Genomic DNA, 27,223 nt, shown 5'->3' with positions numbered 1-27,223 from the left:
GTGGCATTTAATAAATGTATTTTGCAATTTGTGTGTGATCATTTGTGAAAATTAGGGCTATTAAAAATTTGACATTGTGAAATTTGACATTTTCATGACCATTGTGCACATTTTACCCCCCCAATTCTCATTACCGCAGCACAAAAACATATGGTCATTAGGATATTCGCATTACTGCAACGTGAGAAGTGATACAATATTGAAATTGTAATGTGTTTATACACAAAAGAAGTATGGGATTGTTACTGCCTTTCATTTTCACTGATTTTAATTTTTAAAAATCTTTGTACAAAAGCATCTTTTTACTGTAATGCAGTAAAAAATGACACTGTTACAGTAATGAGAAACTTTATTGAAAACAATGTAAAAAGTAAAATGTCCAGACACATTACAGTAAATAGAATTGAGCATAGTGTCCTGAAAATGTCACAATGCAAAAAAACGTAATGATCCTAAATGTATGCATAATTTTGTTTATGCAAAGTATTATTATTATATTATTTTTATTTTTGGGGTTAAATATGACAAGGACATTTCCTAGACAGGTTTCATGAGAATCACCCTATTGCTTTAATACAACCGTCATATAAACATGAAGTTAATGAAGTAACTGACCTGTCAGACACAGTATGCTCGGCTATTTTGTTTATATTTGCTCCACCAAAGAAAATAGTTCTAAAGGTAAAAGATAAATATAAACACAATAAATAGTTTATAAAACATTATAAAAATTTTAATAACTACAGTCTTGACCAACACAAAACAGGTATCGTTTTAAAGCTTAGAAACTCTACTTTACAATGCATAGGCTTTATGACCAAAACTGAACAAGTGCTTTAAAATTTGCAGACAACTCAGAAGTGTTCTGCTTTGATCATTTATTAATAAGTTTACACTGCACATACTATCTTATATTTTAATCTGTAAAAACCTCAAACTGATCAAATAGCCATGTGTCATATGTTGTTGAAAAGTTCTCAAAGAGAATTTATCAAAATATTTATTTGTTTTACTCAGACAAAAATATAGCGAGTAATAGCTAAATACATGTCTTTGACATACATGTTTCATATAAACAGGTGTTGCCACGTTTTCAATTATAACATAACACCACATACCATAACTTAGGGGAGTTGATTATATTTTAAACAAGCCCATACAAAACACAAGCAGATGCATAGATCAGTAGATAATCCACACAAAGCACAATTTGCACACAGCACATAATGTGCTATCTGGCTAAAAACGCATTCGCTGTCCTGGATCACATGACTTCATTTGAAATATGTAGTAATTGTCCAGTGTCATGGAACACTAAACCAATCATATTAGGATTCAGATAGCTGCAACCAGAGCTGGAAGTCATCCAAATATGGGCAGAGAGGATCATTCACTCTAATTACATATGGCTACCAGGAGATGGCGCAAAGTACATGACACAGACTCAATGATGACACAGAATGGAACCGAATGAGATCTCGTTACTCCTGCCTGCATGCTTTGGAGAGAGAGCAAACCATAAGTCATTGTTGTGTTTGCATGTGTAATTAGATTTTATGTACAATTATTATGTTTTATTTGTTTGGAGAGGCTTTGGACACTTTTAGTCCCTGATCAGAATACAAAAATGTTCCGCCCAGTAATCTAATGCTGCCTTCACATCCTGTCAGAAAAATTACTGTAAGTTCTCGGATCTGGGGAAATATTAGTTTCCATGGCAACACTCATACAATGTTTAGTTATCCAAAATGTTTAGGAATTAAGAAAACTCCAGGTAACAGTCGCTGTAATAAAAATTTTAATCAAAAATAAATATATGGAAACTACCTTTAACTTCAAACATTGCGGTTCATTTTACATGAAGTCAAGTTGGAGTTTTCATAGAATTTTGAGTTTCCAACTGTGCAAAAACTTCCATGAACTAATCAGGTCGGAATATCGAAATTACGGTAATTCCGACATGACGTGAATGCAAACGCACCATAACTGTAGGCTGTTTATGTTTGCATTAGAATTTTCCATCACCATTTATCCTCCTTTTACAATTATCCAAGAAGAATAGAGTTATCCTTTTATGGATTTTGATAAGTAATAAAACAAGACATATCTGTATAAGCTTTATATTCCCATTTAATAAATATTATCAAAGGCATTACAGTTCAAAGGCACTTCAGGTGTTCACTACAACTTGTTCTCCACTTCTAGTACACATACAGTACTAGTGTTAAAGTAAAGAATGAAATTATAACTCTGTTTAGTGGCTGCGGATAATAAATGTGAAGAAAAAAAAAAGTTTATCTTTGTGATATGGAAGTTTGCCCTGTGATATGTTTCATTTTGCATTTATTATTTATTATAGACTATGCATATGTTCAAAATGATTGTAAATGTTATTTACAATGTAAACTGTTATACAATAAAACCATCACATCCTTTAAAACAAATAGTCAATATTATTTTACAGTGATAAATATATATATATATATGAATTCCTTCTAATGACTAATGATTCAGGTGCATGTGACATTAACTACACAAGGCACCTGCAGGGCATGCTTGCTCTCTTTTCCTCTACTTTGCCATTTAAATGATCTTATGCAAGGTGTCCTTGAGACTTTGATCAACTACATCAGTAAAACGAGCAAAAATGTCTTTCGTCTTTATATGCGCCTTAAATCTATTAAGTAGCCTCCATAATAACTTCTACTCGCAGAAAGAACAAAACAGCCACAACTTCGTCTGTTCTAGATGTAGCCTAAGAGGATCTAAACAGGACTTAAAAATACACTTCGTCCATGTAATGGTAGATTAAGGCTTGTTTTAAAGAACCCAGTCCAGATCTACTCCATTGAGCCCTTCCTTTAATTCATTCCTCAAAGTTCTTTAGCAACAGTAGAATAATGTGCATATAATGTGACGGATAACTACTCAACGTCAGATCTGGAGGAAGGGCTTTCAGAGAGTAGGGCTAGGGATTCGCCTTCAGGAAAGAGACTAAATGTGGATTTTAAACCAGGTTGAACTCTTTTAGATTGTGTCTGAGGATGGTGTCTTTCACCGCGGCGAAGATCAGACGGATGTTCTCCGTGTCAGTGGCACAAGTGAAGTGGGAGTAGATGGATTTGTCTTTATCCTCGTTTTGCTCCTGGTACATCTTAAGAATAAATTCCTGTGCTGGCTTTGGATCATTCTGGGGGCCTAAAAAAAACCCACAAATTATACAAATAACCACCAGATCCATATACAGCATTTGTATGAAAATAGTGTGAATTAGACCAGTGGTTCTCAACAGGTGTGTTTATTCCATGTGTTATGCTGCATAAATATTGTTTGTGCATTTACAATGGTGGCAATTTTCTTATTCAGCAAATTTCATGTTAATAATGGAGTATATTTGGACCTATGCCGTTCATGTGCAGTTCAAATCTGGTACTCTGTTGAGTCACCACTTGATGTCCATTGTTAAGTGCAACAAGTTGAAAGAGCACAACCAGTTGAGAGCCACTGATTTCGACTACATATTATATCTTGCTCCATCAAAATGAGTCATAAGTCGCAATGGGCCATTTCAGATCAAACAATCTCAGCTTTCAAATTGTGCCAATGTTACAAAATTAAACTATATACATAAAACAAAAATATTCCAATGATGTTATATAGATACTATATATAATATGATGTACTGTATTATATTAAATTGTATTTGTCTTTATTATTTGGTGTTTGCATGACTAAATCTTTGTTTCCTGTCAAATAATGTCTGAAAATTCTTTGGAATATTTAAAAAGTCATTTTCTCAATAATCTAGGATTTCTGACAGAAATAATTTAATGATTATAATGATCTGGCAACAGTTTGGGATAGAAACATAAATTATAGATGTTATTAGAAAGTTGAGACCTTTTACTTGGTACATAAATCTCAAAATGTGACTCAAAATGATGGAGCAGTTCCTAAAATCAGAACCAAAATTATTCTGATGCAAAGTATAATTAAACATACAAGGAATAATATAAAAATAGATTGAAAATAAAAACTGAATAGTAACAAATATAAGAATATAGAAATACACAATACAACAAATATATATATATATATATACAGTACTGTGCAAAAGTTTTAAGCACTTGTGAAAAACGTTCAAAGAAAAAAAAAATTCATTTATCATTTAATGTCATACAAACTCCAGTAAACATATAAATCTAAATCAATTTTGGTGTGAACACTTTTGCCTTTAAAACTGCACCAATTCTCCTACTTACACCTGGACACAGTTTTTCTTGGTTGTTGGCAGATAGGATGTTGCAAGCTTCATGGAGAATTCTCCACAGTTCTTCTATCTATAGTCTCGATTGCTTCTGTCTCTTTATGTAATCTCAGACTGACATGATGTTCAGTGGGGCTCTGTGGGGGCCATGACATCTGTTGCAGGGCTCCCTGTTCTTCTATTCTAATCTTTTCTATTTGCAAAAGTAATTTATATTTCCTATTGACACACTAAAGCTGAAGATATAAATAACCATCTTAAGAGAAATGCTTTTGTGAAACATCTTATGAGCCTAAGAATTTTGCACAGTACTGTGTGTGTGTGTTTATATATATATATATAAATACATATGTAAAAATACAAATCTGTTATATACAGATGCAAGGGAATGTATGGCAGAAGAGGTAGGGTATATTGGATAAATATAAAAAAAAACTACTGTACTGTGTGTACTGTTAATGGAATGTACTGTATTTAAGGGGTCATATCATAGAATTAGTTTTTTACTTTAAAACATAACCTTAAAATGTCTCTTTGTAAATACTAAGGCAGTGGAAACTATTTTTGACTTACAACTTGAACAGCAAACCTGAAACTCATAAGCAAGCAGTGTTACTCATTTTAGATGCAAAAAGGGCTTTTACATAGAAGTCTTAAAGGGAAAGTTCACCCAAAAATGATCATTTACTCGCCCTCATGACATTCTGCTGAACACAAATTATGATTTTTAGAAGAATATTTCAGCTGTGTAGGTCCATACAATGCAAGTGAATGGTGACCAGAACTTTGAAGCTCCAAAAAGCACATAAAGGCAGCATAAAATTAATCCACAAAACAGTGGTTAAATCTGTCTTCAGAAGTGATATATGTGAGGGTGAGAAACAAATCAATATTAAAGTCCTTTTATTACTATAAATCTCCACTTTTACTTTCAGATTTTTCTTCTTTTAGATGTGATTTGCATACTTTGTGCATATCGCCACCTACTGGGCAGGGGAGGAGAATTTATAGTAAAATCTTCAATATTGATCTGTTTCTCATCCACACCTATCACATTCTGAAGATATAGATTAAACCACTGGAGTCTTATGGATAACTTTTATGCTGCCTTTATGTGCATTTTGAAACTTTAAAGGTCTGGTCACCATTCACTTGCATTGTAAGGACCAACAGAGCTGAAATATTCTTCTAAAAATCTTAGTTTATGTTCAGCAGAAGAAAGTAAGTCATTCACATCTGGGATGGCATGAGGGTGAGTAAATGAGATCATTAAAATTTTTGGGTGAACTATTCCTTTAAAGTCACAGAAAAAAAACAAAGAACAACCGATACCTGTGTTTGCCGATACCGATAACTTCAGTGTGGGGGAAAAAGCTAATAACCGATTTACTGGCCTATAGCTTTTGAAGTCAATATTTACAATTTGCACTCATTTTAGCCGATAATTTCAAAAGCTGCAAGTGATCATCATCGACAAAAACGATACATTGGTTGACCTCGACAAACATTGAAATGGATTTCAGGGAAAAAAAATCTTATAATACAAAAATGGATAGGACCTGTTTAAGTGTTACAGCCATCATTCACTGGAACTCTGTGAAAACGTTACATAATTACATTGTGGCATGGGGGGCATGGTCATGTGTCAGTCTGCGGGAGAGAGAGAGCCTGGTAAGGCTCATCACCTGGGTGCTAATTAATTGGGAGATTTGAAAAAGCACGCTAGAGCATCAGAGTTGAAGAGAGAGAGACCAGAACCTGTTCCTGTAGTTGTGTTTGCTACTATTGACCTGTTGTGTGTTTGGCCATCAAGAGCCCTTTTTATTTTAGTTCCTGTGTGACGCTTAAAAAGTGATACTCATCCCAACTATGTGCTGTCTCCTGACTCCTCCATTGCCCATGAACTCAATCTTATCACATACATCCTGTTGTTGAGCGCAATCATCCTATTCATGACTCACCTGTGAATTCAGGGAAGTAGGTGGCCAGGTGAGAATGGACGATCTTTTCTTTCAGGATGTCTGTTTTGTTCAGGAAGAGAATCACAGACGACTGCTGGAACCAGGGATATGTGATGATGGTTTTAAACAAAGCTTTACTCTCCTCCATGCGATTCTGGAACACAAGAAACACACCAATAAACAAGATTCAGCTGTGATTCATTATTAACCAAGATCATCTTAACCTCAAAATAATATGATGATATGATATAAGCACAAAACCACAGAGAAAACCAAACTGAAAATGAAACTGACCTCATTGTCACACTCAGCGAGAACCTGATCATACTCGCTCAGAGCCACCAGGAAGATGATAGAGGTGACATTCTCAAAGCAGTGGATCCACTTCCTGCGCTCTGACCTCTGGCCCCCGACATCCACCATCCTGATGACATCATCAACAGTGTGCATGAGGTCAATTAGTTTTACCAAAATTGCAAACTGTTGGATGAATGGTAGGTAAAGCGGGTGTTCTTCTGGTAGAGTGTGGCTGAGATTCTCACCTGAAGATGACGTTCTCCAGATCAAACGGATACTCAATGATACCTGTGGTTGGAACCCTAGCTCTCAGAATGTCCTGCTCCGTTGGGACGTACCCTGCATCTGAAATCCGATCAAGATCACTCAGGTAGCTGTGAAGGGTGATGTTGGAAATGGAAAGAAATGCTGTGGTCAAGTCATGGCCAGATCAGATGTAAGTTATACACAGGATAATAGTTATACATTACAATACTACACATTGTGTTGACAGACATTGATAGAGATGAGAAAACCAAAGCTGGATTTTTAGAGAAATGCATACACTGAAAGAACGGGAAAACACAGGTTGTCTGATTTACTAAATCAGATTATTTGTGATCTTTTCACGAAGAATTTGTGATTCTTTGCTTTCTTAATTATTAATGTAATTCTATCAAATGTGCACTATGCACATGATTACATAATGTACGGTGAATGTGAACCAATCAAGTATATTCAACAACATGGGCAAGGGAATTTGTTGTTCCAAGCATGCTTTGAATTTGACAATGCAGAGAGTAAAAAATTTGAAATAAAGTGTTATTTTTTGCATTTCTTTCATATTATGTAAAACTGAAGAAATGAATCATGTTAGGTACACACACACACACATATATATATATATATATATAAGCTTAAACCTCTGACGGGTCTGCAGGCCATGGAATCCAATGTCAACTGTCCAACATGTCTGTGATGCTGACGAAGGTTGTTACTGACTTGGAGGATCTCGCTGTAATACGTCGATCGATTACGGCGATGGAAACAAGAGTTCGTTACAAGAGTGGCTGATGTTGAGCAATGGATTGATTATCTGGAGTCATCGGAGAGAGAATTGTCTGCTAATCCGCTAGCGACCAAGATAGACGTTGAAAGCATTTTTGAAGAAACTGGAAGATCTTGAAAATATGAGTCAACAAAATAACGAACAGATTGTTCACAGGGATATGGGGAAATTCCTTGACGAGCTCTTCCCGAGTCTGCTCAACATAACTGGAAGTCGAGCAAGCTCACAAAGTACCAGCTCACAAATCTCCTGAGGGGGACAGGCCCCGATCAATTCTGGCCAAATTTCTGAGATCATCCAATATAGATCTCGTGTTGCAAGAGGCGAGAAGCAAAGGAAAGCTTTCTCGGAAGATTCATAATATTTTCTTGTTCCCTGACTTTGCGATTTCGACAAGAGAGAAACGTGATTGATTAAAGGAATATAAGAAACTTTTACATCAATGGAAGATTGCTTTTGCACTGATGTTTCCAGCCAAACTGAGAATAAATACTAAGGATGGCCGCAAAGTATTTATGTGTCCCAAGCAAGGTGTACATGGACTTTTTGAGTTTAGAGGGATTGATGCCGTTGGTGTTGTCATGTCGTCTTTTTCTTTTTTCTGTTTGTTTGGTTGGTTCGGGGGGGAGTTCGGGGTTTGATTGTTGCACTATGTATATGTATAATCTTGTTTTTGACACACAATTTTTTTTTTATTATATCAAAATGCCTGATGTTATTATGAGTGGGTTATCTTTCTTCATGTGGAATGTGAAAGGGTTGGGGCACCCCATAAAAAGAAGGAAGGTAATTTATTTTCTTAAGCATAAGAAATGTGATATAGTGTTTCTTCAAGAAACACATCTTTCGCAAATTTGGGAACATATGAGGTGGGCATGTTTTCTTTAGTGCTGGCTCAAGTAACAGCAGGGGAGTTATTACATTGATAACTAAACATCTAGAATTCAAATCTCTCAAACCGATTCATTATAAATTAGTTATTATTGTTTAGCAGAAATTCAGGGGCAAAGGTTGGTTTTGGCTAATATTTACACACCTAAAGATGATTATCAGGGCTTTTTTATTGATCTCAAAGGGATGTTGCACACCCTGGTGAGTTAAGAAGTGCTGCCACATATGGAGAAAAATAAATAAATATAGTTTCTGTGTTAAAGTATCAATTTGCAAAATCCTGAATTCTAGCAAATGTTAAAGGCTGAAATCAATGTTTACATGGAGACCAACTGGTCCTCAGTATCTTCTGTGGGCATGGCTTGAGAGGCACTTAAAGCGGTTCTTAGGGGTCGAATCATAGAGTATGCCTCGTTCATCAAAAAACTCCAAAGCACGAGAAGTCGTGGAGCAACCGAATGTCATCTGATGGCGTCTGTTACGCTTGAGTAACGAGACAGACGAGGAGATGCGGATCCAAACGCAGTTGAACTTTATTAAATGAATAAAACAGGAAAACACAAAGGAACAACCCACGATGGGGAAATGAAACATAAACTGAATAAGCTGACCAAGGTAGACACGAACAGGGAACTCGGGAAGGAAAGATACATCAGGTTAACATCAAACGACGATCGACGGAGACTGAACAAAGACACAGGGTATAAATACATAAACAAGGGGGAAAGGGGCCAATGGACGAACAGAACTCAAACAAGATAATAAGGTGATTAACAGAAGCAAACGGCAAACTAATGAGGGCAGGTGAAAACAATGACAGGGAACACGAACGCTAACAGAGGACTATGGAGTTACATAAGGGACTAAAGTGAAAACTAAGAAGTGCAAAAGTGACAAGATGGAAAACAAGAGGGCAACAGTGAAACAAGACAGGGTAACCATTACAGCGTCAGAGAATTTACCCGATTGAAATACAGAAATAATACTATTATGTTATGGAAGGTGGAGTTTTGGTTATTCAGGGCAAGAAAGTCATCTTTGAGTTAGGGGACAAAGCAGGGACGCTTTTGGCTAGATATATAAAGAAGAGAGTCTTTCTAGATGGTTTTGCCACTGAGGTTTTTAGAACTTATGCTACAGAATTGGCTCCACTTTTGTTAGAAATTTATACAGAATCATTAAAGAATGGAATGCTTCCCCCAACCATGACACAAGCCCGGATCAGTCTGACAAAGATCCAAGCGAGAGTAAAAGTTACCATCCAATTTCCCTGATCCAGCTAGATGTGGGGTTTAAATGTTTTAAAACCATATATATATATATATATATATATATATATATATATATATATATATATATATATATATATATATATATATATATATGGTTTGCCTTTCTTTATTATTGTAATATTTAATCAAACATTTTAATTACTAAAAAGAAAAAACTTTATTCCATTATGTTGATGACAAATGTTTTCTGACAAATGAGCTAAACCAAGAGGAAGAAATATGTTTATGTCACTTAATTGAGTCATGTGGTACTGATGTACATGATTAAATCATGTAAATTAAAAGCATTTTTTTTTTCTTCAGTGTACGATTAGTGAAAAAATATTCCAAGTAACATTAACAATGAGGTCTAAAAGTCTCAGACCACAACTGAAAATGCTTCTATTTAGCCTTATGCAATTAATTATTATTATTGTATTCTTAATTAGTAACAGCATAAAATTACAGTGAACAATTGAATGTCAAAAATTTAAAAACTTCAAAGTCCAATTTGCTTTAATGACAGCATGCACTCCAAAATCTGACCTTTTCAAAAAAGTTAACAAATTATTGATTAATTACTGAGAAATAGATCAAAATCTTAAATGTTTAAACTTAAACTTTTATGAAATCCTAAAACTTTATTTTCAGGTTTAAATCAGAATTTGAATCCCAGATTTTAAATGACGTCTCAGACTCTATATGAGATAAGATTGAGTGTTTCTGTACAAACCACAATCATAAATCATAATTACTGTATTAATGGTTCAAAATGTTAAGACTGACTATTTGAGGGGCCTGGGTAGCTCCGTGATAATGACACTGGCTACCACCCCTGGAGTTCGCTAGTTTGAATCCCGGGGTGTGCTGAGTGACTCCAGCCAGGTCTATTATGCAACCAAATTGGCCCGGTTACAAGGGAGGGTAAAGTCATATGGGGTAACCTCCTCGGGATCGCTATAATGTGGTTTGCTCTCAGTGGGGCACGTGGTGAGTTGTGCGAGGATGGCGTGAAGCCTCCACGCTTGCTATATCTCTGTGGTAACGCGCTCAACAAGCCATGTGATAGGATGCAAAGGTTGACGGTCTCAGACGCGGAGGCAGCTGAGATTAATCCTCCACCACCCGGATTGAGGCGAGTCACAGCGCCATCACGAGGACTTAGAGCACACAGAGAAAAAGGGGAACAAATTTTAAAAAGTTTAAAACTGACTATTTGGCAGAGTCGGTTAGCTGGTACTCTCGACGGCGGTCGTAGCATTCCTGAATCCCTGCATCATTCCATAGACTGCGGATGGCGTTCACTTGGTCTGGTTCCAAAGTCATGATCTTATCCACCTCAGCATCATTCACCAATGCACCATGACCCTGTAGAGACAAGCACAACCAATCAGGAGTCAACCATCTCTCCGGGGATCCAATGGATGTTCAGTCAATGCTCAGTCAATGACCAGAGTACGGAAAACAGCCAATTAATGCAAGTCAGAGTGAAAGAGAACATATTAACAGAAATTTAAACATTTCAGAAGGAAAAAAACAGGTAAATATATATATATATATACACTGATGAGTCAAAACATTATGACCACTCACAGATGAAACGAATAACGTTGATCATCTCCTTACAAGGCCAAATGTCAAGGTCTGGGTAGATTAGATGCCAAGCGAACAATCAGTTCTCATAGTCACAGTGTTGCAGGAGAAATGGGCAGGAGTAAAGACCTGAGTGACTTTGAAATGGTCCATGGACAGTGGTCTGAGGAGGGACAAACCCCAAAGCTGCAACAGGGTGCTGTTGGGTGCCCAAGGCTCATCGATGCACAAGGGCAACAAAGGCTATCCCGTTTGGTCTGAAACATCACAGAAGATTTTAATGATTGTTACGGGAGGAATATGTCAGAACACACAGTATATTGCACCCTGCTGCGTATGGGGCTGCGTAGCCACAGACCGGTCAGAGTGCCCATGATAAACCCCGTCCACCGTCGAACGTGCCTACTATGAATACACAAGCATCAGAACTGGACCTTGGAGCAGTGGAAGAAGGTTGTCTGGTCCGATAATCCCATTTTCTTTTACATCATATGGACGGCTTTGAATGTGTTTGTCATTTACCTGGGGAAGAGATGGCACCAGAATGCACTGTGGGAAGATGATAAGCCTGTGGAGGGAGTGTGATGCTCAGGGCAATGTTCTGTTGGGAAAGTCTGGGTCCGGCCATTCATGTGGATGCCAATTTGACATGTGCCACCTACCTAAATATCATTGTAGACCAGGTATACCTCTTCATGGCAAAAGTATTCACTGATGGCAGTGGTCTGTTTCAGCAGGATAATGTTCAGAGTGTTGCTTGGCCTCCAAATTCCCCAGATTTCAGTCGGATTGAGCACCTATGGGATGTATGGGATGTGCCGGACAAACAAGTCCAATCCACGTTTTCTCCACCTTACAACTTACAGGACTTGAAGGATCTGCTGCTAATGTCTTGGTGCCAGATATCACAGGACACCTTCAGGGGTCTTGTAGAGTACATGCTTCGGCTGTTTGCATTGTTTTAGCAGCACGCACGAGGACAAACAGCATATTAAGCAGGTGGTCATAATGTTTTGGCTTATCAGTGTATGCGCACGTGTGTGTGTGTGTGTGTGTGCATATGTATATATATACATTTTTCTTTTATTTTTGGTGATTCACATTCTTTGTGCATATCGCCACCTACTGGACAGGGAGGAGAATTATTGTAAAAACGACTTAAATATAGATCTGTTTCTCAGACACACTTTTCATATCGCTTCTGAAGATATGCATTTAACTACTGGGGTCTTAATGGAGTACCTTCTTGTGATTTTTAGACCTTTAAAGTTCTGGCCACCATTCACTTTCATTGTATCGACCTACAGAACTGAGATATTCTTCTAAAAATCTTTGTTTGTGTCCAGCAGAAGAAAGAAAGTCATGCATATCAAATTAAACTAGAGATTGTAATCTAAATAATTCTATGCAAAAATGAAAATTGGTTTCGTACCAGATGTAGTTTTGTTGCCGTTTCGCCCAAAAACAAACTCTGCTGTGATCAGCGCCATGTTGTTTTGTCACATGACTCTTTTTAACCCTTTACTGACAGCACAGAGTCTCCTGAACTGATATCAGTTGTTTAAATGAATTTGAATTATGCGCTGCATATAGCAAAACCAAAATACAACATACTCGCACGTGTATGCAGGGTCGCTCAAGGTTAATTATTAGGTACATTATACATTTGTCCTCAATTCAAGCATGTAAAAATTAATGTTCTAGCTTATAAGTAAATATTTGGTAACACTTTACAATAAGGTTAACAAATGAAAACTTTTTGTAAAGTGTTACCAAATATTATTCATGATTGTTTGTTAACTTTACTATACGTCACCATGTATCAGTCCTAAAGTAGAAAACGTTGTCATATTTATTCGCTAATTTGAGTAAATTTCACTGGTAAAAACAAAAAACATTTTACTTAACTTTTCAAAGCTGATGTTCCCAGCATGCACTGGGTTAAAATAATGAACAAGCTTGCATGGATTCACTGTTTTCAAGTTTATTTACACCTTTTTGTATAGTATATTTTGATGTTACTTTTGGTAACTTAATTATTGATTATTACAGCCATAGTGTGTTGTGCACCAAGTGTTGCATGCGCAGCTCTGTATCTTGTTCTTATTGCCAATAATGCAAGTTAATGTTGTCTAATAGACTGCATTGCATTTAATAAGCTTCCCTGTGGAAGGCGTCCATTTGTCATGTGCTACACAATTAAACGTGTTTAAAAGGAAAGTTCAAAATGTGAAACGTTCATATAAAATGTTCTCCAAAGTGACCAAACAAAAGACTGAGAGTCGTATTGTGTGTGCTTGACTTTAGTTTCAATAAATTATATTTATTCATGGGAAGGAAGTTTTGAGGTTTTCATAGCACATAAAACTCTTTTATTTTCAAAGATCAATGAAAATACGATTCCTCATGATATGACCCCTTTAATAGCCATTTTTTTGCAGCAAGGAAATACTTTCCAACAATTAGTGCCTGGCAATTTTATGCTACTTTTGTGTTGGTGTTTTGTGTTTGTGTGCAGTACCTGGTTCTCTGAGTTAGCATAAGCAATCTTTAGCATGTCCATAGCTCTGACCATGGATTGCATGGCACTGAGGGTGTTCTGGTGGATGAGCTTAACAAAGCCCTTCTTATCTTCATCAGTATATCCAGAGCCATGAATGATCCTCATCTGTTTTATGAAGGTACTTTTGCCACTCTCACCTGTGCCTGAAGACAGAGAAAAGAGAACACATAAGTAGTTTGTTGTATCGTGTAATTAACATTTTTTATGAACCATGTAGAGTAAATACTGTATCAATGTACTATGGTATAACCACTGGATACCATTACTGTATCGTGACACCACTTTAGTACATTTTTGTAAGGGTGAAGGCCTTTTCTCCATTACAATCAGCATCACTTCACACTTATAATTAATGAGAGAAATATATCAGCCAGACTGTTAACATTTTTAGATTATCAGCATCAGCCAATAACCATATCCTCTTAGCCAGTTAAAAGAAGTGTTCCCCAACGCATCAAATCTAGTGTTTGGCTACTGCAACTACAAGACTGAAATGATAAAGTTCGACACATTGAGTGAGGTGTGTTTATATTGTCCAGCTGCTGTGTCTCAGAGATTTCACAACATACAGTACATAAAATAAACATAAAAATGAAATAGACAAAATGTATAAAATTGTAAAACAATTAAACATCTATGCTATAATGGTTATAAACTTTAAATTCTAGCCATTCTAGAACTTCCACCAAACTTAGCAGTTGATTAGCCATGGCCCCTCACATTCACACACTTGGAGATTGTTGAGGGCGGGGGTCCTCCTGAGTGCTTCCCCTTACGACCATGAGTTAGGGTGCAAGAGACTGTATCAGCACTTACACTACAAGCATATTTGGGCCGCCCAATGATCTGACCACACCCCGCGGACATCGTTTTAGCCGCTGTTTACTGAGCTTAGGGCTGAGACAAGTGTGATATTTCATGGCAACTATTTTGATGATATCTGATATAATAAGGACATTTTCTGCATGTAATTTAATTAAACATAAATCACTTACAGCACCGTTAAGCTATAATTCAGGGGCTAGCTAGGTTAAGACCAAATGCTGTTTGTAGTCATTGAACAACTTATATTTCCCAGAAGTTAAAAAACTATTTTGAGAATTTTTTTATTGCTATATCTGGGGTAACAGGACAGATTTTTCTGCCCCCAGTGGCCGAAGATGGAACTACAGTCATGCACATGCGTAAAAGTACTGTGGCCAAAATGGCATACTTTAACTTACTTCTTTGAATGAATGTGCCATAAAAGGCACAGCGTGACTGATTTTCAGAAACATTTGAGTAGTAATTATATTTCAGCCATGACAACTCTCGGAAAGGTTTGGTATGTTGATGTAGGTAAAGCATGTAGATAAGATATTGGTCTTGGCGGACTAGATCTGCTATGCTGCTACTGCTGCTGCAGAGCAAGTACAGAGATTTGCTACTGTTACTAAATAAATATACTGAGTTATCATGTAATCATGCTCCTGCTGCTGCACAAAACTCTGCAAAAGACATGCTGCATCGAGCATGAAAGACGTGTTGGTCGACAATTAGGCATACATTAGATCCACTGTAGCAGATCTAGACCTGTGGAAGTTGGGATGGAGGTGGGTTTCACAGACTGAGCTATTTAAATGTTACACAAAGAGAGAGATGCAAGCTGATTGGCTCCTCGAATACACTTGAAGGAACCAACCAGATTACGCCAAGCAAACCGGCTGCTTAACATGTCACGTGTGAGTGAGCCAATGTGTTGAACAGAATACAGCTTGCGCACAATACAGTTTCGTGGCTGAACTTGGGTCTTTAATATACTCCTAACCAAAACCCTAACTACAATAATACTTAGACCAAATCAGCATTCTTTCACTTACTTTGATAAATATGTAGCATCTCGCTAGCCGGCGATCAAAAGGGAAGTGATGTCAAAAGCACAGTGAGGGGAATAAAAGGGGCACTAACATTTATCGCACTTGTCTGGAATTTGGATCGGATCCAAATTAGGGTAGAACAAAATTCTAAATGCACCGAATTCCTGTGTGATCATGTTGAACATTGAGAAAATGGAATGAGATTTACTTGTTTTCCTGTCATGCAGCCTAAGTGGAAAATGCCATATACCCTTTCCTTAAAGGGACAGTTCACCCAAAAATGAAAATTCTCTCATCATTTACTCATGCTCATAACATTCCAGATGTGTACGACTTTCTCTCTTCTGCAGAACACATATGAAGATGTTTAGAAGAATATCTCAGCTCTGTAGGTCCATACAATGCAAGTGAATGATGGCCAGAACTTTGAAGGTCCAAAAAGCATATAATGGCAGCATAAAAGTAATCCATAAACTCCAGTGGTTTATGCTAGATTTATGGTGGTTTATGGTCCAGTGGTTTATGCTTATGGTTTATGGTAGATGCAATCTATCATAGTGGAATGACATGAGGGTGAGTAAATTAAATATATATATATGATTTTTTTTTTTTTGGTGTGAACTATCCCTTTAAGGTTGATTTAATGACTAAAAGACAACACACTTGAAGCATCGCATTATTTCTCACAGGCATTGCATTATCGCCATGCATGTATTCATAGGATGCCCACAACATTTGTCTCTTCTCTCTCCCTCTTTCTCTCTCTCTCATACTCTTTACCAAGTTAGAGTCGTTGCTTATCAACTTCTTCTGGCTTCTCCCGTTAGGGGTCACCACAGCAAACCATCCACAAACTGCATATTTGACTTGGCACAACTTTTACACCCGATGCCCTTCCTGACGCAACCCCAGTGGCTGGGGGACTCTCGCTCAGACCTACGGGGCAATTTAGAGTCTCAAATCCACCTAATCTGCATATTTTTGGACTTGAACATGGGGAGAACATGTAAACTCCACACGGAAAGGCTCAGTTGAGCCGGGACCTTCATGGCCTCCTAATAATCCCCATACATTATTTGGCTATATAACTCTACTCTCTCCTTTCCACCTACAGCTGGTGTGTGGTGAGTGCACTATGGCTGCCGTCGCAACATCCAGGTGGATGCTGCACACTGGTAGTGGTTTGAAGAAAGTCCCCTGTTCACTGTGTTAAACACTTTGAGTGTAATGTCAGAGAAAGTGCAATATAAATGTAATATGATTGTTGCTGTGAGGCAACAGTGCTAACCACTGATCCACCGTAACACCTAGTCATTGCTTATGAACTTAATTGACATGAAATAAAATGTATTTGCCTTGAAAATAACTGTCTGAATAGCAGTCTGAATTATTCCTCATTAGAATATTTACCATCAAATAATAAGGCAGACAAAATTTCTCAACATAAAGCACAAATATATACTGTATATATATATATATATATATATATATATATATATATATATATATATATATTTACAAGAAACTAGCTCTAAACCAAACCCTAACCCATACATACATGTTGTTAATTAATATTACTCAGTACTTACGTGTGTAATTACACTGTAACAAGGACACTTTAAAATAAAGTGTAAACTTTTTCTTAGTGAAACAATACCAATTTGAACGCTAAGAATTGGTCATTGGCCTCTTAGTTTTCTCAATTCACATCTCATTGGCAGGTGTGGCAAAAAGCAAATTTTGACCTCTGCCTCTGGGATTTAAAATTTGACATGAAAATCTCTTCAAACAGACAATCTCCTTGAAATAATTCTCCTCTTTGCATGGATTAGCATTCTGAGAATGTCCTAGTGACATTGCAATGCTTTACACAAATGAAAATGACCAGATTTGAATGAACGCACCCTCACTCAAAAAAGGATTTTTGCTGCTTGCTCAATTTACTCAATTAAAATACACTAAATTCTATACAATTTTGTCTCAACTTGATTTCATTGCCTTCTATATATTTAAATTCATAAAATGGAAGTTTAATTAATCCATTTGAGTTGGGACTACATGATTACTTTTGTGGTGTTAATGTAGCATTGATGAAACTGGGCAGGGGATTTCCATTTCCCATGCTTTGAATGGGACTCAATTGGGAGAGTAAATGTTAAGATTAAGTGTTACTTTCATGTGTTTTTGTGCAAGATAAATATAAAGGGGGATACTTGTTAGTGTTGAATGTTTTGTTATGTTGGAGGTCACCATTATGGTGAATAATGGAGCTTGAGCTTACTATGAGTACAGGTAGATGTTGCTTCATTGAGCAATACTGTGCTAATCATAACAGAGTTACTAAACTACACTCTATGTTTCCAAACAGCATTGGTTTAGCATGCTAATGTTCACTTTTGCTTGTTAGTATACATACAAAAAAAATAAAGAAATGTACTTGTACTGACTGCAACATTTTGTCAAAAATGTATATTCCATATTAGCGTACAGCCTTTCTAATATAATGTGTTTCAATGGCCATAATATGCATAATGTGCTAACCACACCTGAAAGAACTGAAAGTATTACAATATTATGCACAAAACCTCACCAACACACACACACACACACACACACACACACACACACACACAGAGCAAAGCACAATGCAAATATTTTGTTTTACATATTAAAAACAAATAATTTGACAATAGCCTTATGTGCTTCATACTGTTATAATAAAACAAATGGTAACACTTTCATTGTAAAGCCCTTTTAATGCATTAGTAATGTCTCAAAATACAATCAATAATTGTAACCACAATTATAATACATTATAAGACTTACCTATTCATACTTATACCTTAAAGTATAATGCATTATGACACAAGCAACATCCACTTTTATCAGCATAAGTTATAATGTATTATATATATCTGTAATACGTATATACTGTATAATCATTATATAGTATATACGTATTACAGATATATATAATACATTATAACTTATAGCATATAATATACATTATAACATTATATTATACTATAATGCGTATGCTTTAAGTGACAAAAGCATTGTCTTCTTATATTCATCCATAAGATATTTTTAAGTGGTTATAAGACCATTCAAGTCATGCTGGAAGACATTACACATGCACAAAATACAAAATAACACACATTCAATGTAAATTTTGAGATATTACAAAAACACTTGTAAAGCTACAAAGTCAGAATATATAAGAAACTCTCTCTCTCTCTCTCTCTCTCTCTCTCTCTCTCTATCTCTATATCTCTCTATCTCTCTGTATGTTGATCACACTAGTAAACACACCGAATAATAATAACAATAATAATACAAATCAAACTGATTCTACACTGGACTCTCAATAAACATTAATATTTGTGCAATTTATTTGGAGAATTACTTTATAAATAACTTCCATTGTATAAGTTTGAATTGTAATGTATTGTATTTTACAAGTTTATGTTATAGCTGTTTATAAGAAGATATTGCTTTTGTAACTTTACTTAAAGCAGGCAAAGACCACTTACAATATGATCACGTCATAAGGCCTTTTGGCTGTTTACACTGTACAGCACTTAAATTATTAACTTTATTAACTTCTGCAGCATTAGAACTGAATGTTGCTTGTGTTATAATGCAGTATATACTACGTATATCTATGAATGGGGAAGTCTTACAATATAATGTATTATAACTGTAGATATAATTATTTATGTAAAGTTATAAATTATTATAAGGTGTATTATGAGACATTATGAATTCAGTATACTGCATTTATAATGCCTTTGTACGTATGGACTTCATAGAAAGTGTTGCCAAAAATTTGAATTATGGCTTTGCCGGTTCTCGTTAGAAGAGTACTGTAAAAGTAATGCTTATTTTGACCTTTGCATTCAGTCTATCCCAAGGGTCAAGCTCTTAATGTGGCCAGTGTGATAATGAATCTCCTGGGAGTTTGATTCACCTCAACACTTTCTTGCACAACTGTGTATGAACAACTACATTGTTACAATTATCTGACACTCAACCGTACATTCATATCAACTGACAAGTCTTCAGTCTTCTATAACGGCATGGCTCAAAGGCTTCTTAATGTGACAGTTCAAATAAAAATGGAAATCATTTACTCACCCTCATGTTGTTTCAAACCTGACTTTCAAACTATCATTGAAAATACACTCACTGAGCACTTTATTGGGAACACTATCGTCCTCCTGATAAAGTGCCCGACGTGGTCTTCTGCTGTTGTAGCCCATCCACCTCATAGTTCGACATGTTGTTCATTCTCAGATGCTATGGTGCTCACTATAATTGTACAGAGTGGTTATCTGAGTTACTGTAGCCTTTCTGTCAGCTCTAACCAGTCTGGACATTCTCCGTTGACCTCTCTCATCAACAAGGCATTTCTGTCCGCAGAACTGCCACTCAGTGGATGTTTTCTGTTTTTGGCACCATTCTGAGTACATTCTAAAGACTGTTGTGTGTGAAAATCCCAGGAGATCAGCAGTTACAGAAATACTCCAACCAGCCCAACTGTCACCAACAATCATGCCATGGTCCAAATCACTGAAATCAAAAAAATGTTCCCCATTCTGATGGTTGATGTGAATATTAATTGAAGCTCCTGACCCGTATCCGAATGATTGTATGCACTGCTGCCACACGATTGGCTGATTAGATAATCACATGAATAAGTAGGTGTACAGGTGTTCCTTCTAAAGTGCTCAGTGAGTGTAATGGGAGATGTTGTGCAGGGTATTAGTCTCAGTCACCATACACTGCATCTTTTTTCAATACAATGAAAGTGAATGGTGACTGGGACTGTTATTCTGCCTAAAATCTCCTTTTTTAGTTCATGTATGAAACACCAACATGAGTCAACATGATGATGAGTAAATGATGACAGAATTTTCAGTTTTGAGTAAACTATCCCTTTAAGATGCACATCTCAAAAACCAAAAGGACAGTGCGTGATATTGTATATAATATGGTGATATTTTCTCTCTCTTATCATATGATAGTGATTGTGCTAAGGTATAACTCTGCTTTGAGTACTTGTGTTAACTCAAGGTTGGTGAAGGAGGTAGTGCTATTGAGGAAAGTTTGTTTAAAGTTGACTGCAGGTTCTGCTTTGCATGCTTTTGCATAGTTTGGACAGAGATGGAGGCCGTGCGGCCACGAACTGCTGTATAAAACGGTGCCGTTGCAACTAAACCACACATATATTTAGATATCTACTGTACATCTATCATTCAATGCCCCTGAATAGTATTTGGTCACTTAACACATTAACAGACATATTGCTTGTTTGATTAGAGATGTTCTGTTCATTTAATAGGGTCCATTAAAGGTTTAAAACTTAATTACACTTCATTGACTAGGAAATGTCAAACCAAATGGCATCTGCAAACAAATGATGCTTGAGCTGTTCTCAGAACTATCTTTTCAAACCATTTTTGCAATGACTCATAATGAAAAGTAGATGTATGAAGTCAGCCCCTCACAAGTTCACTCAGGAGTCCTAGTAGAGTAACTACAGGCATAGTAGGCTACATCACATTAACTGTGTTCCACTAACATTTGACAACCAGAAAGTGATCATTTTACACAATATATAGTCTCTATAAAATTACATTTTTCAATGTTCTATCTATCTATCTATCTATCTATCTATCTATCTATCTATCTATCTATCTATCTATCTATCTATCTATCTATCTATCTATCCATCCATCCATCCATCCATCCATCCATCCATCCATCCATCCATCCATCCATCTGCTGAACTAAAGTTATCTAAAGAGCGAAGTATTTTACGCTCGTATCTGTATTTAAACATTATTATGATCTCTAAAGCATCATATATACCCATTGTGCAAGCTTAAATAAATATCTTACCCAGCAGCAGCAGTTTGAGTTCTCTACGGGAGTCTTTCTTGTCCTTCCTAAGTTGTTTGTCTATCTCCTGATTTATCCTCTGCCGTTCCTTCTCCTCCGCAGACATGCAACATCCAGCCATTATTCTCTCTCTCTCTCTTAGAGCTCGGTCCTTATTTAAAACAACACAATCTTCAGCACACCACTACAGTTTTGATGAAATTATGTTCTTCTTTGCTCCACACTACTATCTGAGAGGTCAAGAAAGGGCTCCTCCTTTAAAAGTTCACTGTACATAATATCCGGCTATTTAACAGAACTTGTAGCTGGATTCAGCTCTGTTCAGTGAGAGTCCAGTAGGACGGCACGGGAGGACGCAGGCGCGGCAGCTCATAACGATGTGCGTGCGCGCAAATTGACTTCTGTCTTTGCTCCTTCCTCGTGAGAGTGATGACTACTGCTGTCACTTTCGGGTGGGGCATCCTGCATGCTCTGTACCGCACCCATCACCTGCACCAACATTGATGCCTTCGTATTTTTCCGGTAACCTCCTTAAACTCGGCAGAAATTTGTATTTATTTTGATAAAAAATATTTCTTTAATTAAATACAGAATATTTATTTATTTAAATATATGTATAAATAAATAAATATATATTTATTTATTTAAATCTTTGTTTTGTGCCCTGGACCTTATTTCATCATCCCCTGTACTTCAAATTTTTTTTCTTTATTATAATTTTTTTTTTCTTTACACATTTTTGTGCCCACACCTCTATAGTATTCCTCAATCTCTCTCTTATAAATAGTGTAAAAATGTTTTTTTTTTAAATTCCAATAAATAAATACATTATAATGGTTTAAGTACCAAAAGTGTATAGGGTCATTAGAGACCCTAGGTATGTAATAGTGTCGTTTTTTTTCACACTACCATAAATATCTATATGATTTACTATCACAGGATATCTATCTCTTTATTTATTACAAGAGAAATGAGTGCTCTATTCATACAAATAAATACTATATCATGTTGATTTTCTGTGTGACATTGGTGAAATAGCAGTTTTTCATATGTGTGTACACGTACATAATAAACATGCTATTTCTTACTCAAGGTGCCACAGATGTGCCGTGATTGACTTGATTTATATTTGACATTGCAAGAAATAATGTTGAAGTCAACTATAGCAAGTTTAACACATGAACAGTATGATTTGACTATTATCATTATTGTCATTTGGTCAAGTTGTTTGTCTATTTAGATAGATATAATATTTATGTGTTATGTGTAGCTCAATATGTTTATGACAGACAGTTAGGTCTCATGAAATTTCAGTGTGAAAGTAATGAATCCTGTTCTAGATTTGTCCTGATTTGTTGCATTATCTCTTTGATATAAGAAAAATAAAACAACAAAATGTATCAACATATATTTTATTTTATTATTTTCTAATTGTCTGGAACATATTTGGACAATTGTACACTATCTGGGTATTAGAACATTTCTGATAGATATACCATTCAGGTCTCTATAGATGTAAGAGTGTTTAAATTTAAGGGTTAAATAATATTTTTGACTTGATAAAACCAGTTAATTGAGATGTTACCACACCAAGGTACTGGACAATCACTTTTTTATTATATTATATTATATAAAATGATGTGCTACCACACTTAACTACAGTGCGACACATTTGCACTATTTCACCTACCTTAACTCTGACAAATAAAAGACTTTGACTTTGATAAGAATATATTACTGTCACACCCCACATCATTTCTTATGCAACAGAAACGCCCAGGATGTCCTTTTAAAGATATACATATTAATTAATATAGTGTAATTTACAGTAAAAAAAAAAAAAAGAGAAAAGGATTTGTTGGATAACTAGGGATGATAAATGAATGTGCTTCCTGTGGAAACATCTAAATTAACTGTTTTTTATTTAAGTCAAAATTAATCAATATGACAAATTGAATAAAAGGTTACACGAATACATTTGGATGTAAAATAAAGAAGAACAATTCTAATTAATTTTATATTAATCTAGTTTTATAGTTGTACAGTGTCTGTGGACAATATAGATTATTTAACAAAAGTTATGAATAGGTGTAGATCAATCTGAGGTGACTCTCCTGCCAGTAGATTTTTAGTTTAATCAAGTTGAATCTATTTCTTTTTTTATTGTTCTTCTTTTCTAATTTAGAATGGAGTACAATATTTCATTTCAATATTATTTTACTCCTGTATATGTTAAATGATTTATGGAAGTAATCTAAAAATAATCTCAAGGCAATTCAGTTCGGATTACTCAGAGGTACAATTCAATTAGAGATTTTATGATAAAATATAATTTTTGTTGAGACATGGATTACATTTAAGTGTAAACTGACCACATCAAATATACTGTAATATGAGTGTTATTCACATAGGCCCTGGGGTTTTCCAACAGGGTAGAGAGAGAGAGAGCAGAATTCTCTCTGCTTCTAAGAATTCATTTATAATACTTTAGTACATAAGAAACAAATTACTCTTATTATTTGCTCAGAAACCTTAAAACGTTGTGCAATCTCAGAAGAGAAATGTGCTCAAAGAAAGATCCCGATTTAGGCAAAACATGGCCTTTTTGCTGCCTGAATTCAAAGAAGTAAGAATGAAATTTGCAACTGCTTTCCAAGTAAAAATAAATGGGAAGGTCAGAATAGCCTATATGGAGAGAGTCAAGAATATGATGTCTTATTTCCATGCTTTTAAATCAAAATTTTACCCAGAACTAAAATGGTTTAGAACTACTTTTGCAGATTTAATAGAAATGACAAGCTTTCCATTCATATTCCTGTAAACAGTCTATTTTAATAGAAAGATGAGAGATACAGAGAGAGAGAGAGAGAGAGAGAGAGAGAGAGAGAGAGAAGAGAGAGAGAGAGAGAGAGAGAGAAAGAGAGAGAGAGAGAGAGAGCAAAGCCAATATTTATTTGTTTGACAACTTAAATTTGCATTAGAGGGTCAGAAATTTGAATTGTCTTAAAGCCATTTGGCCTGTTCTCAAGAGTGTCTATTGCCTTAAAGGAGCCACATTCTACTCTTTTACAGCATTACATTGCTATTTTTTAAAGCAATCCCTAGAGTGCACTTTTAATGTTGATTGTATTCTTGCACTTCAAAAAACTAGACAGGGTGTTAAAAGTTGCGTACTTTTTAACCTGATACACTATGTAAAAAATGTAACTCTCCTGATCTAGATGCTGAAAAAAAAGTGAGACATACTGCAACATCAAAGACGTCCATCTAGCGCAGAAGGATACGAAAACCTGTTTTGTGTGAACAGCCAATTACAGGACCATTCTCTATGAATCTTGGAATTAAACAAGCTATTTTTGCTACTGTACCTTTAAAAATGCTGTTTGTAAATAAACTTGTTGATCATAGACGTAAGCAGGTAGATATGGCAAGTAACATAAAACGATGGTCCTAAAAATGGGCAGGGTTTAGTGGCCCGAATGTTGTCACACATTATACCTGTTACATTTGTCAGCTTTGGATTGGACCAAACAGTTGTTTGTCATTACTTGATAAGTATTTTTCAAATGACATTGCAAACACAATGATTGTTCCCTTTCGATTCAGTTAATTCGACATTGCTGTAAGCACTATGGGGATCTCTTCTAAGACAATCTTGTTGAAACCCTTATACAATCATACCAATCCTCTGATTAGCAATGGTGTTTGAGCCCTGACCCTTTAGTCGCGCCTTTGGCCAATATAAGCGGCAGCTCAATCACCAGTTCTTCCGAATTTTCTTCATTCAAGAGTGCTAACTTTGTCTTCGTCTTGGAACCCTCTCTGCTTCTCCGTTGAGATACATTTACAGTGTACGAAGTTTCTTGGCAAGATGCGAACAGGATGATCATCGCCTATGCTCAGCACCTGCAGCGAGAGACTCCCCTGTGTGTTCCGGTGAAGAGTTCTCCACATTGCCGTCGAACATGCTCTCAGTGAATGGGTTCTTCTCTTCAGACATTCATCGATGATCAATGCAGCGCTTCAGCAAAAATACAACCTGCTTCCAACAGTGCTCCGGCTGGAGTTACTGTATCCTTTATATATACAATATTACTAAAGAGCAGCTTGCATTATATGTATCATTTTAAAGATGTAATTCCGCAAATGTTCCCTGTACGGACGGCACGTTCTCCGGACATTACGCTCTAGGATCAACCTCGTTTTGAGGGAAGAGAAGTGTCTTGTGCTGACACAAACCCTGCAAGCCCCTCAAAGTTCCGATTTAACGCCCTCGCCTGTGCAATATGTGCATGATGAGCTCTGGCCATTTATTGGAGTGCACAGCCTTCTTAAGTTTGGCGGCTCTGATGATGAAGATGATAATTTGTCACTCGCAGTTTCATAAATGTGGTCCATGGAGGATGTTGCCGCATTTCCCCCAGCAAGGGGAAAAGAGAATGCACACACCACAGACAAGGAGCAGATGAGGAGCTTGTTCTTGAGTGGTCCCTTCCAGAAGAGCCAGAAAAGTCTTGCAGTCCAGAGGAGCCCACCATTATTCTGTGAGTTCACAAAGAGTCTCACAAAGACCTGGCGTAGGCCCTAATCTTCTTGAACTCAGGTCAGAGGATTGGCCATCCTCACTACCACGCTGACCAAAGCTTCCCCATGTGGAACAGGCAGTCGCAGCCCACCTCTGGCCTAATACTGCCATGGGATGGAAATCGCGCCCCCACCCCTTCAAGCCGTGTCGACTGATGTCCACACTGGCTGGAATAGCTTATAAAGCAGCCAGCCATGTTGGTTCAGCACTCCAGAGCATGTCTGTGGTCCTGGTTTTTCAGGCCAAGCTCCTCAAACAAATGGATGAGCAAGGCCCCGATCTAAAGCTGTTCAAACAGCTCCACACTGCTACAGATTAGGCGCAGTGAGCTGAAAAAGCTACCACTCAGGCTATCGGCAAAGCGATGAGCAACCTGGTGTTTTTGAACTGTCATGTTTGGCTGACTCTCATGGAGATGTGTGATGCAGAGAAAGCCACCCTCCTCAACACCCCGGTGTCACCCAACTATCTCTTTTTTAACGGCGTGGAAGACTTTTCAGAGCTCATCATCACAGTGCATAAACAGTCCCAAGTGATTAAACACTTTCTGCAAAAGAGAAGTAGCACTTCCCCTTTCCCGGCATGCTCCTGATCTAATTCTGGTCAGTGCCCGACAAAGAATTCATCTCTTGCTGCCCCAACGCACCCGAAAGCTACAACTTAGCCATCTGTGAAGCCACGTAAACCATGGCTCAAGTGTAAGCCCCCGCCGTCTCAGAGTGAACCCCGTGCTGGTGTTTCATCACCGGCGTTTCACCAGTGTTGCGTGCAGATATTCACACTCTTCTCACCAAAAACATTATAAAGACTGCCCCAGACTATGATCCACACAGTGGGGATTACAGCATTTATTTTCTTGTTCCGAAGAAAGACGGCAGGCTTCAGCCTGTTCTAGATCAGAGACGCTTGAATCGAAGCACCCATTCAAAATATTAACTCAGAAACAGATCTTATAGCACATCCATCCTCATGACTGGTTTGCATCAA

General features: G+C 36.7%; 1 protein-coding gene across 1 annotated transcript; it reads right to left on the bottom strand.

Annotated features, from left to right (window-relative positions):
* Positions 1–387: 387 nt before the first annotated feature.
* gna14a (guanine nucleotide binding protein (G protein), alpha 14a) lies at positions 388–22,063 on the bottom strand. Its single transcript, XM_052094455.1, has 7 exons — positions 21,652–22,063; positions 13,850–14,034; positions 10,949–11,103; positions 6,771–6,899; positions 6,523–6,652; positions 6,229–6,382; positions 388–3,198 (listed from the first exon to the last, which is right to left on the bottom strand). The coding sequence occupies exons 1-7, from the start codon at positions 21,770–21,772 to the stop codon at positions 3,008–3,010; spliced, it is 1,065 nt and encodes a 354-aa protein (XP_051950415.1). The 5' UTR covers positions 21,773–22,063; the 3' UTR covers positions 388–3,007.
* Between the last annotated feature and the right edge of the window lie 5,160 nt (positions 22,064–27,223).

The sequence above is a fragment of the Xyrauchen texanus genome, chromosome 27 (assembly GCF_025860055.1).
Source record: "Xyrauchen texanus isolate HMW12.3.18 chromosome 27, RBS_HiC_50CHRs, whole genome shotgun sequence".
Lineage (NCBI taxonomy): Eukaryota > Metazoa > Chordata > Actinopteri > Cypriniformes > Catostomidae > Xyrauchen > Xyrauchen texanus.
The sequence above is the reverse complement of the archived record's forward strand: the minus strand, read 5'-3'. Positions and strand labels throughout refer to the sequence as shown.